This window comes from Oncorhynchus kisutch, linkage group LG21 (assembly GCF_002021735.2).
Source record: "Oncorhynchus kisutch isolate 150728-3 linkage group LG21, Okis_V2, whole genome shotgun sequence".
Classification (NCBI taxonomy): domain Eukaryota; kingdom Metazoa; phylum Chordata; class Actinopteri; order Salmoniformes; family Salmonidae; genus Oncorhynchus; species Oncorhynchus kisutch.
Genome location: NC_034194.2, coordinates 46,267,495 through 46,280,899, shown reverse-complemented (window position 1 = coordinate 46,280,899; position 13,405 = coordinate 46,267,495). Strand labels below are relative to the sequence as shown.

At 40.6% G+C, this 13,405-nt stretch overlaps 1 protein-coding gene across 1 annotated transcript in view; it reads left to right on the top strand.

Annotated features, from left to right (window-relative positions):
* Positions 1-9,154, top strand: part of LOC109886710 (runt-related transcription factor 2) — a 104,949-nt gene extending 95,795 nt beyond the window's left edge. The window contains exons 5-6 of the mRNA XM_031800912.1: positions 7,027-7,035; positions 8,124-9,154. Of these exons, the coding sequence (XP_031656772.1) occupies positions 7,027-7,035; positions 8,124-8,602 (488 nt within the window). The 3' untranslated portion in view covers positions 8,603-9,154. The remainder of the gene's footprint in view (positions 1-7,026; positions 7,036-8,123) is intronic.
* Positions 9,155-13,405: the final 4,251 nt, after the last annotated feature.

Genomic DNA, 13,405 nt, shown 5'->3' with positions numbered 1-13,405 from the left:
GTATTTATTAGAATAATTTTCTAAACGTTTTAACACTCTTGATGACTGTTGCTACACACACACACACACACAGACACAGACACAGACACACACACACACACACACACAGACACACACACAGACACAGACACAGACACAGACACAGACACACACACAGACACAGACACAGACACAGACACAGACACAGACACAGACACAGACACAGACACACACACAGACACAGACACAGACACAGACACAGACACAGACACAGACACAGACACACACACAGACACAGACACAGACACAGACACACACACACTCACACACACACACACACACACACACACACACACACACACACACTCACACACACACACACTCACACACACACACACACACACACACACACACACACACACACACACACACACACTCACACACACACACACACACACACACACACACAGACACAGACACAGACACAGACACACACACACTCACACACACACACACACACACACACACACACAGACACAGACACAGACACAGACACAGACACAGACACAGACACAGACACAGACACACACACACACACACACACACACACACACACACACACACACACACATACACACACACGCACACACACACACACTAGAAAGAAACAAAATGATTGTTTTTCTTTTAACTGAACCTTTGAATTTCAAAACAACCCCTTTTACAACTCTAAATGTTACGTTCCAGACGGTCAGTAACATGAGATGGGTCTATTGTTCTCTGTTAGTTAGTTCTCCTGTAGACTTTAGACATATTGGGGCGGAGGGGCGAGGCCTGCCTGACTGATTCCCTAAACAGTGGTTAGCACAGATCTGTTTTTTTAACAGTGGATAAGACGATTGTTTCCTTTTTTCCCGGCTGCAAGGCTTTGATCCCAGAGGACTCTGGGTAATAACAGGCCTAGGATAATGACTGACAAAAACAGCTTCATACGCTGCCTCCATCGCAATGCATGCTGGGTACTCAGAGCGCCCAGAGGTGCCCCAACAGCAGCATCTGTCTCTCTATCTAACGTGAACGCTTCTGTCTCTCTCTCTCTCTCTCTCCCTTCTCTCTTTCTCTCTCTCTCACTCTTTCTCTATCTCTCTCCCCTCTCTCTCTTCCCCAATCTATCTCTCGCTCTCATCTCTCTCTCACTCTCTCTCATCTCTCACTCTCTCCACTCCCTCTCTCACTTTCTTCTTTCTTTACCTCCCTCTGTCCCTCACGCTCTCTTCTCTCTTCCCCCACTTTATCTCTCTCTTGCTTTATTCTCTCCTCTCTCTCTCGCTTTCGCTCTCGCTCTCTCTCCCTCGCTCCCTCTTTTCCCCCGCTCTCTCTCTCTCTCTCTCTCTCTCTCTCTCTCTCTCTCGCTCTCTCTCCCTCGCTCCCTCTTTTCCCCCGCTCTCTCTCTCTCCTCTCTCTCTCTCTCTCTCCCTCCTCCTCTCTATTTCTCTCTGTGGTGAGGTCTTGTAGAAACAATAAATGTGGCCAGACTAGTTTGTCTCTACACCTGTTTGATGCCGTGCCAGGAGACTCTTTGTGTTTCTACTACACCCTAATTCCACCTCCTTACCGTATCCCCAAGTCAGCCAGCCAGAGTGTGTGAGATGTCGACATTCTGCCAGCTGTTCTGTCAACTCTGATTGTGTTGGTTTCATCTCACCAGTGTCACACTTTATTCTCAACACTAATCTCTAGTGGACAGACTGAAAGATTTAAACCTGTAGTTTACATTTCTGAGTTTATCTCCTCTGTGTAAACCTGTAGTTTATAGTTCTGGGTTTATCTCTGTATAGACCTGTAGTTTATAGTTCTGGGTTTATCTCTGTATAGACCTGTAGTTTATAGTTCTGGGTTTATCTCCTCTGTGTAAACCTGTAGTTTATAGTTCTGGGTTTATCTCCTCTGTGTAAACCTGTAGTTTATAGTTCTGGGTTTATCTCCTCTGTGTAAACCTGTAGTTTATAGTTCTGGGTTTATCTCCTCTGTGTAGACCTGTAGTTTACAGTTCTGGGTTTATCTCCTCTGTGTAAACCTGTAGTTTATAGTTCTGGGTTTATCTCCTCTGTGTAAACCTGTAGTTTATAGTTCTGGGTTTATCTCCTCTGTGTAAACCTGTAGTTTATAGTTCTGGGTTTATCTCTGTATAGACCTGTAGTTTATAGTTCTGGGTTTATCTCCTCTGTGTAGACCTGTAGTTTACAGTAGTTGACCTCTAACTGTATCCTGGTGAGAGTAGAACAGAACACAGTAGAACAGAACAGAGTAGAACAGAACAGAGTAGAGTGGAACAGAACAGAGTGGAACAGAGCTAACTAACAGAAAATGTCTCATTAGATCATCTGTGAGTCTGAAAGTTCATCAGTCAAGTCAAACACCAACTTCGGAAGTGAGGTTCAAGAGTTTGGGGTTTGTTAAACACTTCCAAACATTTAGACAACCTAGCCTCTGCTTTCATTTAGCCTCATGAAGCTTGATCATGCTCTTCATCGCAGTGGGATGCAGTATACACACTCACACTCACACTCACACACATCCCTCACCTCAACTCAGTAAACAACTCTGTCTGTTCCAGCAGCAGTCAGCCAGTCAGTCAGCTAGTCTGCCAGCCAGTCAGCCAGCCAGCCAGTCAGCCAGCTAGTCAGTCAGCCAGTCAGCTAGTCAGCCAGCCAGTCAGCCAGCCAGCCAGCCAGCCAGTCAGCCAGCTAGTCAGCCAGCCAGTCAGCTAGTCAGCCAGCCAGTCAGTCAGTTAGCCAGCCAGTCAGCCAGTCAGCCAGCCAGTCAGTCAGTTAGCCAGTCAGTCATTCAGTCAGGGGTTTATTAAACAATTAGAGCTGTATTCCCAGAGGAAAAATCCCGTTCTAATCTAGAACAGTCTAACAGATCTGTAACAATCACCTTCTATTCTAGAACAGTCTTAAAGATCTGGAACAATCACCTTCTATTCTAGAACAGTCTTACAGATCTGGAACAATCACCTTCTAATCTAGAACAGTCTAACAGATCTGGAACAATCACCTTCTATTCTAGAACAGTTTAACATATCTGGAACAATCACCTTCTATTCTAGAACAGTCTAACAGACCTAGAACAATCCCCTTCTATTCTAGAACAGTCTAACAGATCTGGAACAATCACATTCTATTCTAGAACAGACTTACAGATCTGGAACAATCACCTTCTATTCTAGAACAGTCTAACAAATCTGGAACAATCACCTTCTATTCTAGAACAGTCTAACAAATCTGGAACAATCACCTTCTATTCTAGAACAGTCTTACAGATCTGGAACAATCACCTTCTATTCTAGAACAGTCTTACAGATCTGGAACAATCACCTTCTAATCTAGAACAGTCTTACAGATCTGGAACAATCACCTTCTAATCTAGAACAGTCTTACAGATCTGGAACAATCACCTTCTAATCTAGAATAGTCTTACAGATCTGGAACAATCACCTTCTAATCTAGAACAGTCTTACAGATCTGGAACAATCACCTTCTAATCTAGAACAGTCTAACAGATCTGGAACAATCACCTTCTATTCTAGAACAGTCTTACAGATCTGGAACAATCACCTTCTAATCTAGAACAGTCTAACAGATCTGGAACAATCACCTTCTATTCTAGAACAGTCTAACAGATCTGGAACAATCACCTTCTATTGTAGAACAGTCTAACAGATCTGGAACAATCACATTCTATTCTAGAACAGTCTAACAGATCTGGAACAATCACCTTCTATTCTAGAACAGTCTAAGGGATCTGGAACAATCACCTTTTATTCTAGAACAGTCTAACAGATCTGGAACAATCACATTCTATTCTAGAACAGTCTAACAGATCTGGAACAATCACATTCTATTCTAGAACAGTCTAACAGATCTGGAACAATCACCTTCTATTCTAGAATTGTCTAAGGGATCTGGTGGGTGGAGGCCAGAGGAAGTTTAAAGACTCTAATTGACATCACATGTTATGTGACGCTGGCGACAATCCGGCTTCGCTATTACTTCTCCACATAAACACAGCCACACACACACCTACTCCTTCTCAGCAGACATGGTGACACGGAAGACGCCGTGTGATTTATGATAAGAGCAGCATGGTGTGCGTGTGGCTCCTATTCTTCTGATACTCTCTGGGCCCATGTTCACCACAGCCAGTTAATGGTGAAGCTGAGAAAGAGGGAGGGAGGGTGGTTCAAAGTGGTTCCACATGGGCCCCTCCTCAGTCATCCACATTGCTCTTTATGTGCTGCAATATGCACACACACACACAGAGAGAGAGAGAGAGAGAGACATTAACATGCAGAGACAAAGACACATGACAGCATAGACATGCACACACACACACACCCATACAGAACACACACACACACCCGTACAGAACACACACACACATACAGAACACACATACAGATTACACACACACAATACATACAGATTACACACACACACAGAGAGAGAGACATTAACATGCAGAGACAAAAACACACGACACCATCGACATGCACACACACACACACACATACAGATTACACACACACACCCATGCAGAACACACACACACACATACAGATTACACACACACACACCCATACAGAACACACACACACACATACAGATTACACACACACACCCATACAGAACACACCCACACACACACACACATACAGATTACACACACACCCATACAGAACACACATACAGATTACACACACATACATATTACACACACATACAGAACACACACACATTCATACACAGTTCCCAGCAAACCAAAACATCCCTCAGACAACATTGAATCTGTTCTTTAAAGGTTCCCAGAATGTTCCCTTAGGTTGTAGGAACAGTGTGATGATGTCACAGAAGATGTGTTCAGTTGTGCGGATGATTCTACAATGCTTTCTTTTAGGGTGAAAAAAACAACATTCACCTGATGTCACAAGAACGTTCCGGAACACATTTCATTTCTTCAGTCTAATAACATTCAGGACACAGAACGCAGTTTCTGAGTTACTCAAATGTTCTCGTCCTCTTCGAATACTGTTACACTGTATTTTAGGATAGTCTTCATGTGTTGAAAGTTGGATATTCCTGTAATTGACTAGTATTCTTGTGTATTCATATACTTCTTAAATAGAACTCAGAACCTTCCAACTAAATAAGGAAACAATTTGATTTTAATCAAAACACACATTTTAATACCCTTAAAAATTATGATAAATAATAAATATTTAAAAAAACAAATTCAGATTCAATGCAATAATCTTTTTATGGATAACATTTTCTGTGCTTTCTTCTTCAACAGGATCTTAATTTAGCCCCTTCAAGAACGCAAATACAGTTGTAACTTATTTTGTACATAATGTTGCTGCTACCGTCTCTTATGACAGAAAATAACTTCTGGACATCAGAACAGCGATTACTCACCTCGAACTGGAAGAAGCTTCCAACGAGAAGGATATACTGCTTTCCTGGGAACAGGCCCAAATCCCTGTCATTTGCGTGAAGAAAAGACGGAGGAAAAGAGGAAGCAGGCTGCCTTCTGTGAATCTGTAGGCGAGCGAGTTAACTCCCACTTTCCATCAATTCTACTGGCTAACGTGCAATCATTGGAAAATAAAATTGATGACCTACGATTACGATTATCCTCCCAACTGGACATTGAGAACTGTAATATCCTATGTTTCACTGAGTCGTAGCTGAACGACGACACGGATAATATAGAGCTGGCGGGATTTTAAATTCACCGGCAGAACAGAGAAGCTACGTCTGGTAAGACGAGGGGTGGAGGTGCGTGTCTATTTGTCAATAACAGCCGATGAGCAATGTCTAATATTAAAGAAGTCTCAAGGTATTGCTCGCCTGAGGTAGAGTACCTCATGATAAGCTGTAGACCACACTATCTACCAAGAGAGTTCTCATCTGTATTATTCGTAGCCGTCTATTTACAACCACAGAACAAAGCTGGCATTAAGACCGCTCTCAACCAACTCTATAAGACCATAAGCAAACAAGAAAATCCAGAAGCGGCGCTCCTAGTGGCCGGAGACTTTAATGCAGGCAAACTAATGCAGGCAGACTTTTGCCACATTTTTACCAGCATGTCACATGTGCAACCAGAGGAAAGAAAACTCTAGACCACCTTTACTCCACACCCAGAGATGCGTACAAAGCTCTCCACCACCCTCAATTTTACAAATCTGACCATAATTTTAACTTTCCTGATTCTTGCTTACAAGCAAAAACTAATGCAGAAAGTACCAGTGACTCGCTCAATACGGAAATGGTCAGATGACGCAGATGCTACACTACAGGACTGTTTTGCTAGCACAGACTGGAATGTTCCGGGATTCATCCAATGGCATTGAGCCATCGGCTTCATCAATAAGTGCATTGATGACGTCGTCCCCACAGTGACCATACTTACATATCCCAACCAGAAGCAATGGATTACAGGTAGCATCCACACTGAACTAAAGGCTAGAGCTGCCGCTTTCAAGGAGCGGGAGACTAATCCAGATGCTTATAAGAAATCCCCCTATGCCCAGAGACGAACATTCAAACAAGCAAAGTGTCAATACAGGATTAAGATTGAATCCTACTACACCGGCTGACGCTCGTCGGATGTGGCAGGGGGCTTGAAAACTATTACGGCTACAAAGGGAAACCCAGACGCGAGCTGCCCAGTGACGCAAGCCTACCAGATGAGCTGAATGCCTTTTATGCTCACTTCGAGGCAAGCAACACTGAAGCATGCATGAGAACACCAGCTGTTCTGGATGACTGTGTGATAACAGTCTCGGTAGCCGATGTGAACACAATCTTTAAACAGGTCCACATTCACAAACCCGTGGGGCCAGACGGATTACCAGGACGTGTACTCAAAGCATGCGCGGACCAACTGTCACGTGTCTTCACTGACATGTTCAACCTCTCCCTGTCTGAGTCTGTAATACCTACATGTTTCAAGCAGACCACCATAGTCCCTGTGCCCAAGGAAGCGAAGGTAACCTGCCTATATGATTACAACCTCTTAGAACTCACGTCTGTAGCCATGAAGTACTTTGAAAGGCTGGTCATGGCTCACATTAACAGCATCCTCCTGGATACTGTTCTGGGAACGTTCTTGTATTTTGCACCCTAAAATAAACTTTGTATAATCACAACTGGACAGCTTTTGTATTTTGGGGAAATGTCTTTTGTGATGATCCCACCAGATTGTTCCCACAACCTAATAAAACATTCTGGGAACCTTTACAAGAACAGACCAAATACGTTCTGGGAACATTCTTGCAACATCAGGCGGATGTTTTGTACAAATATTGTATAATCATCATCACAAATGGACAGTTTTTGAGTTATGAGAACATTTGACCCAACCTAACGAATGTTCTGGGAACTTTCACTGAAGTAATTTTGGTTTGCTGGGAAAACATTACTGTTACATTGTGTTATTACATTCCCTGGAAACCTAATGAGAACGTTTGGGGAACGTTCTGTTGTAGTTGGTACAGATGTTGCACAACATTTAAGGTGAATGTTAGGAGAACATTCCAAGGATAATTCATTTAAAACATTTTAAAAAATTCTAACAATTGTTGTCAAAAACATTCTTTGAATATTTTGGAGATGTTATCATCCTAATATTATATAATGTTAGATAAAACCCTAACTAGAAAGTATTGGAGAATTTTTGCTAATGTTCAGGGAATGTTCCCAGTTTGCTGGGTTATGAGGTCAGTTTCAACAGCTTCACTCACATCGGACAAAGAAGCCAATCATTGTTGTTCAAGGCATGATAATGATATTTGTTTTAGAATGTTAAAACTCTGAACACAATGAGAACATTGCACCATTTAGGTTTGAAATGATACAATAAATATGATTTCATAGTTTGGGCTTGTCTGCTGCTGGCACAAAATAGATTGTAAAATAGATTTTCTTATCTTAATGGGACCACATTAATAGAGAATAAATAAATAAATTGTTTTCCTTATGAAGGGAAGATAAAGACAAATTAATTAAACTTCTCTCTCTCTCTCTCTCTCTCTCTCTCTCTCTCTCTCTCTCTCTCTCTCTTTCTCTCTCCATCAGACCTCAGTCCGTTCCCAGGCCAGTTTGATCGTCAGTTCCCGGGTCTCCCCTCTCTGACGGAGTCTCGTTTTTCCAGTCCCAGAATGCACTACCCCACCACCTTCACCTACACCCCTCCCGTCACCGCCGCCATGTCGCTAGGCTCCGCCCACTACCACACCTACCTGCCCCCTCCCTACCCCGGTTCCGCCCAAAGTCAGAGTGGACCCTTCCAAACCAGCAGTACTCCCTATCTTTACTATGGAGCCTCCTCTGGGTCGTACCAGTTCTCCATGGTTCCCGGGGGGGACCGCTCACCCTCCAGGATGGTTCCTCCCTGCACCAGCGCCTCCACCGGCAGCTCCCTGGCTAACCCTAACCTGCCCAGCCAAGGTGGGGGCGAAGGGGCGGTGGAGGGGGATGGGAGTCACAGCAACTCCCCCACTGTACTCAACCCTGCTGGGGGGCGCATGGACGAAGCTGTCTGGAGACCCTACTGAGGAGGAGAGGAGGAGGAGTTGGAATAGATGAAGGAGGCGGAACACGAGGAGGAAGAAGAAGAGGAGGAAGATGAGAAGAAGAGGAGGAAGAGGAGGATGAAGAGAAGGAGGAAAGGAGAGGAGGCCCGAAGAAAGTAGGTGTGACAATGTAACTGATGTCATGGTTTTTAAAGCACAAATCCTTTTGAAAAGGGAGTTGTTGAGTTGCGATGAATAAACACCAGTGTCTCCTGCATCTGGAAATATACTCTGAGATAAAATGCCAAAAGAAACTAAGGGAATGACTAGTATGAACCTGTCTGGAGGAATGTGCTGTGGCCAGACAGATAGACACTACAAAGGGATCTCGTCTCTTCTCAGCATCAATGAGACACAAACATGAACAATTATGGTAGACTGCCGGCCCCAGTGGAGAAGACATTATAATACTAAAGTATTACCACATAGTAATCATAGTACTACAATACTACTATATAGTACTATACCATAGTACTATAATACTACTATATAGTACTATACCATAGTACTATTCCATAGTTCTACAATACTACTATATAGTACTATATCATAGTACTACAATACTACTATATAGTACTATACCATAGTACTACAATACTACTATATAGTACTATATCATAGTACTACAATACTACTATATAGTACTATACCATAGTACTACAATACTACTAAATAGTACTATACCATAGTACTACAATACTACTATATGGTACTATATCATAGTACTACAATACTACTATATAGTACTATATCATAGTACTACAATACTACTATATAGTACTATATCATAGTACTACATTACTACTATATAGTCCTATATCATAGTACTACAATACTATCATCATCCACAGCCTACAAGACAATTATTCAGGCTATTTGTAGCAGACGGCTTGTTTTGGTTTTCTATAAGGCTTTTAGCTGAGCATGTTATGTACTAGGACTATATAACAGGACTATATAACAGGACTATTTAACAGGACTATATAACAGGACTATATAACAGGACTATATAACAGGACTATGTAACAGGACTATATAACAGGACTATATAACAGGACTATATAACAGGACTATATAACAGGACTATTTAACAGGACTATATAACAGGACTATATAACAGGACTATATAACAGGACTATATAACGACTATATAACAGGACTATTTAACAGGACTATATAACAGGACTATATAACAGGACTATTTAACAGGACTATATAACAGGACTATATAACAGGACTATATAACAGGACTATATAACAGGACTATATAACAGGACTATATAACAGGACTATATAACAGGACTATTTAACAGGACTATTTAACAGGACTACATGACAGGACATCACTGAGTAGCGAAAGAGGAGAGGAACATTTATGCTACCATGATGATGACAGTCACACACGTGTTACCCATAGTGATGATGAGAGTCACATGTATGTTATTGTGTGGTAGTATGAACAGCAAGTTTGCTTTAAAATGTCTGTACACTCGTTTTATATCAATGAATTAAATTGGTATATTATTTGTGAAAAGAGGATGTGGGTTGAGGAGTTTTAACTTATGAAGACATAAATGATGTAATGCATTTGTTAACTTGAGGGTAAAATTGTAATCTGAATATTTTTGATGCATGTGTTTGTATACGATTCATTAGATCCACTCTGTCTTTCTTTTTCATTCAAAGATGTATATTTTTGACATGTTGTAAGTTTAAACATCCTCTCCAAAGAGAATGAAAAAAATCATTTTGCTCTGTAAAATAATAATGATTCTGTCTGAATGATGACATCCTTGTGCGTACAGTAACTTCCTTAACTAGCAACGACATGCTAGTTAACCGAATAAAACACCGAGCTCTGACTTCACATGGCAACAACATATATTTCGCCGTCTAACCAAAGACAACTTGTTACTTCAATCAGGAAGGTACATTTTTGTCACATTGAAACGATTCAAATCTCCGGAGCCGACAAGGTGAAAAATCTGTCTCAGTGCCCTTGAGCAAGGCACTTAACCCTAATTGCTACAGAGGCACTTTTCAATGGTGACCCTGGTCCTGAGCCCACCAACTGTGCTTGTCAGTGGGATTTGGGATATCACATTTTCATTAGACACTTGAGTGTAAGCACCCCCAAAATAATTTTTAGTATTATTATACAAAAGCTATATTTATAGTTACTGACACAGATACACAGGTACACAGATACACAGATACACAGATACACAGATACACAGATACACAGGTACACAGGTACACAGGTACACAGATACACAGGTACACAGGTACACAGGTACACAGATACACAGATACACAGATACACAGGTACACAGGTACACAGGTACACAGGTACACAGGTACACAGGTACACAGATACACAGATACACAGGTACACAGATACACAGGTACACAGGTACACAGGTACACAGATACACAGGTACACAGGTACACAGGTACACAGATACACAGATACACAGGTACACAGGTACACAGGTACACATATACACAGGTACACAGGTACACAGATACACAGATACACAGGTACACAGGTACACAGGTACACAGATACACAGATACACAGGTACACAGGTACACAGATACACAGATACACAGGTACACAGATACACAGGTACACAGATACACAGATACACAGGTACACAGGTACACAGGTACACAGATACACAGATACACAGGTACACAGGTACACAGGTACACAGATACACAGATACACAGGTACACAGGTACACAGATACACAGATACACAGGTACACAGATACACAGATACACAGGTACACAGATACACAGGTACACAGGTACACAGATACACAGGTACAAGGTACACAGATACACAGGTACACAGATACACAGATACACAGGTACACAGATACACAGGTACACAGGTACACAGATACACAGGTACACAGGTACACAGATACACAGATACACAGGTACACAGATACACAGATACACAGGTACACAGATACACAGATACACAGGTACACAGGTACACAGATACACAGGTACACAGATACACAGATACACAGGTACACAGATACACAGGTACACAGATACACAGGTACACAGATACACAGGTACACAGATACACAGGTACACAGATACACAGACACACAGGTACACAGGTACACAGATACACAGGTACACAGATACACAGGTACACAGATACACAGGTACACAGGTACACAGATACACAGGTACACAGATACACAGGTACACAGGTACACAGGTACACAGATACACAGGTACACAGATACACAGGTACACAGGTACACAGATACACAGGTACACAGATACACAGGTACACAGATACACAGGTACACAGGTACACAGATACACAGATACACAGGTACACAGGTAGGCCAAAGATCAAGATGGTTGTGCCAGGCTTGTTGGTGTCCACAACACACAGTACTGTATGGTGTAGCTGGTCAGCATGAACACCTCATGGATTCACACTCAGTTCAATATGAGTCACATACAGTCTCTATATTAACAATCAAATACACTCTCTATATTAACAATCACACTATATTAACAATCACATACAGTCTCTATATTAACAATCACACTATATTAACAATCACACTATATTAACAATCACACTATATTAACAATCACATACACTCTCTATATTAACAATCACATACAGTCTCTATATTAACAATCACACTATATTAACAATCACACTATATTAACAATCACACTATATTAACAATCACACTATATTAACAATCACATACAGTCTCTATATTAACAATCACACTATATTAACAATCACACTATATTAACAATCACACTATATTAACAATCACATACACTCTCTATATTAACAATCACACTATATTAACAATCACATACAGTCTCTATATTAACAATCACACTATATTAACAATCACACTATATTAACAATCACACTATATTAACAATCACATACAGTCTCTATATTAACAATCACATACAGTCTCTATGTTAACAATCACATACACTCTCTATATTAACAATCACATACAGTCTCTATATTAACAATCACACTATATTAACAATCACACTATATTAACAATCACACTATATTAACAATCACATACAGTCTCTATATTAACAATCACATACAGTCTCTATATTAACAATCACACACAGTCTCTATATTAACAATCACATACACTCTCTATATTAACAATCACATACACTCTCTATATTAACAATCACATACAGTCTCTATATTAACAATCACATACAGTCTCTATATTAACAATCACACTATATTAACAATCACACTATATTAACAATCACATACAGTCTCTATATTAACAATCACATACACTCTCTATATTAACAATCACACTATATTAACAATCACAAACAGTCTCTATATTAACAATCACATACACTATATTAACAATCACATACAGTCTCTATATTAACAATCACATACAGTCTCTATATTAACAATCACATACACTATATTAACAATCACATACAGTCTCTATATTAACAATCACATACAGTCTCTATATTAACAATCACATACAGTCTCTATATTAACAATCACATACAGTCTCTATATTAACAATCACACTATATTAACAATCACATACAGTCTCTATATTAACAATCACATACAGTCTCTATATTAACAATCACATACAGTCTCTATATTAACAATCACATACACTCTCTATGTTAACAATCACATACAGTCTCTATATTAACAATCACATACAGTCTCTATATTAACAATCACATACAGTCTCTATATTAACAATCACA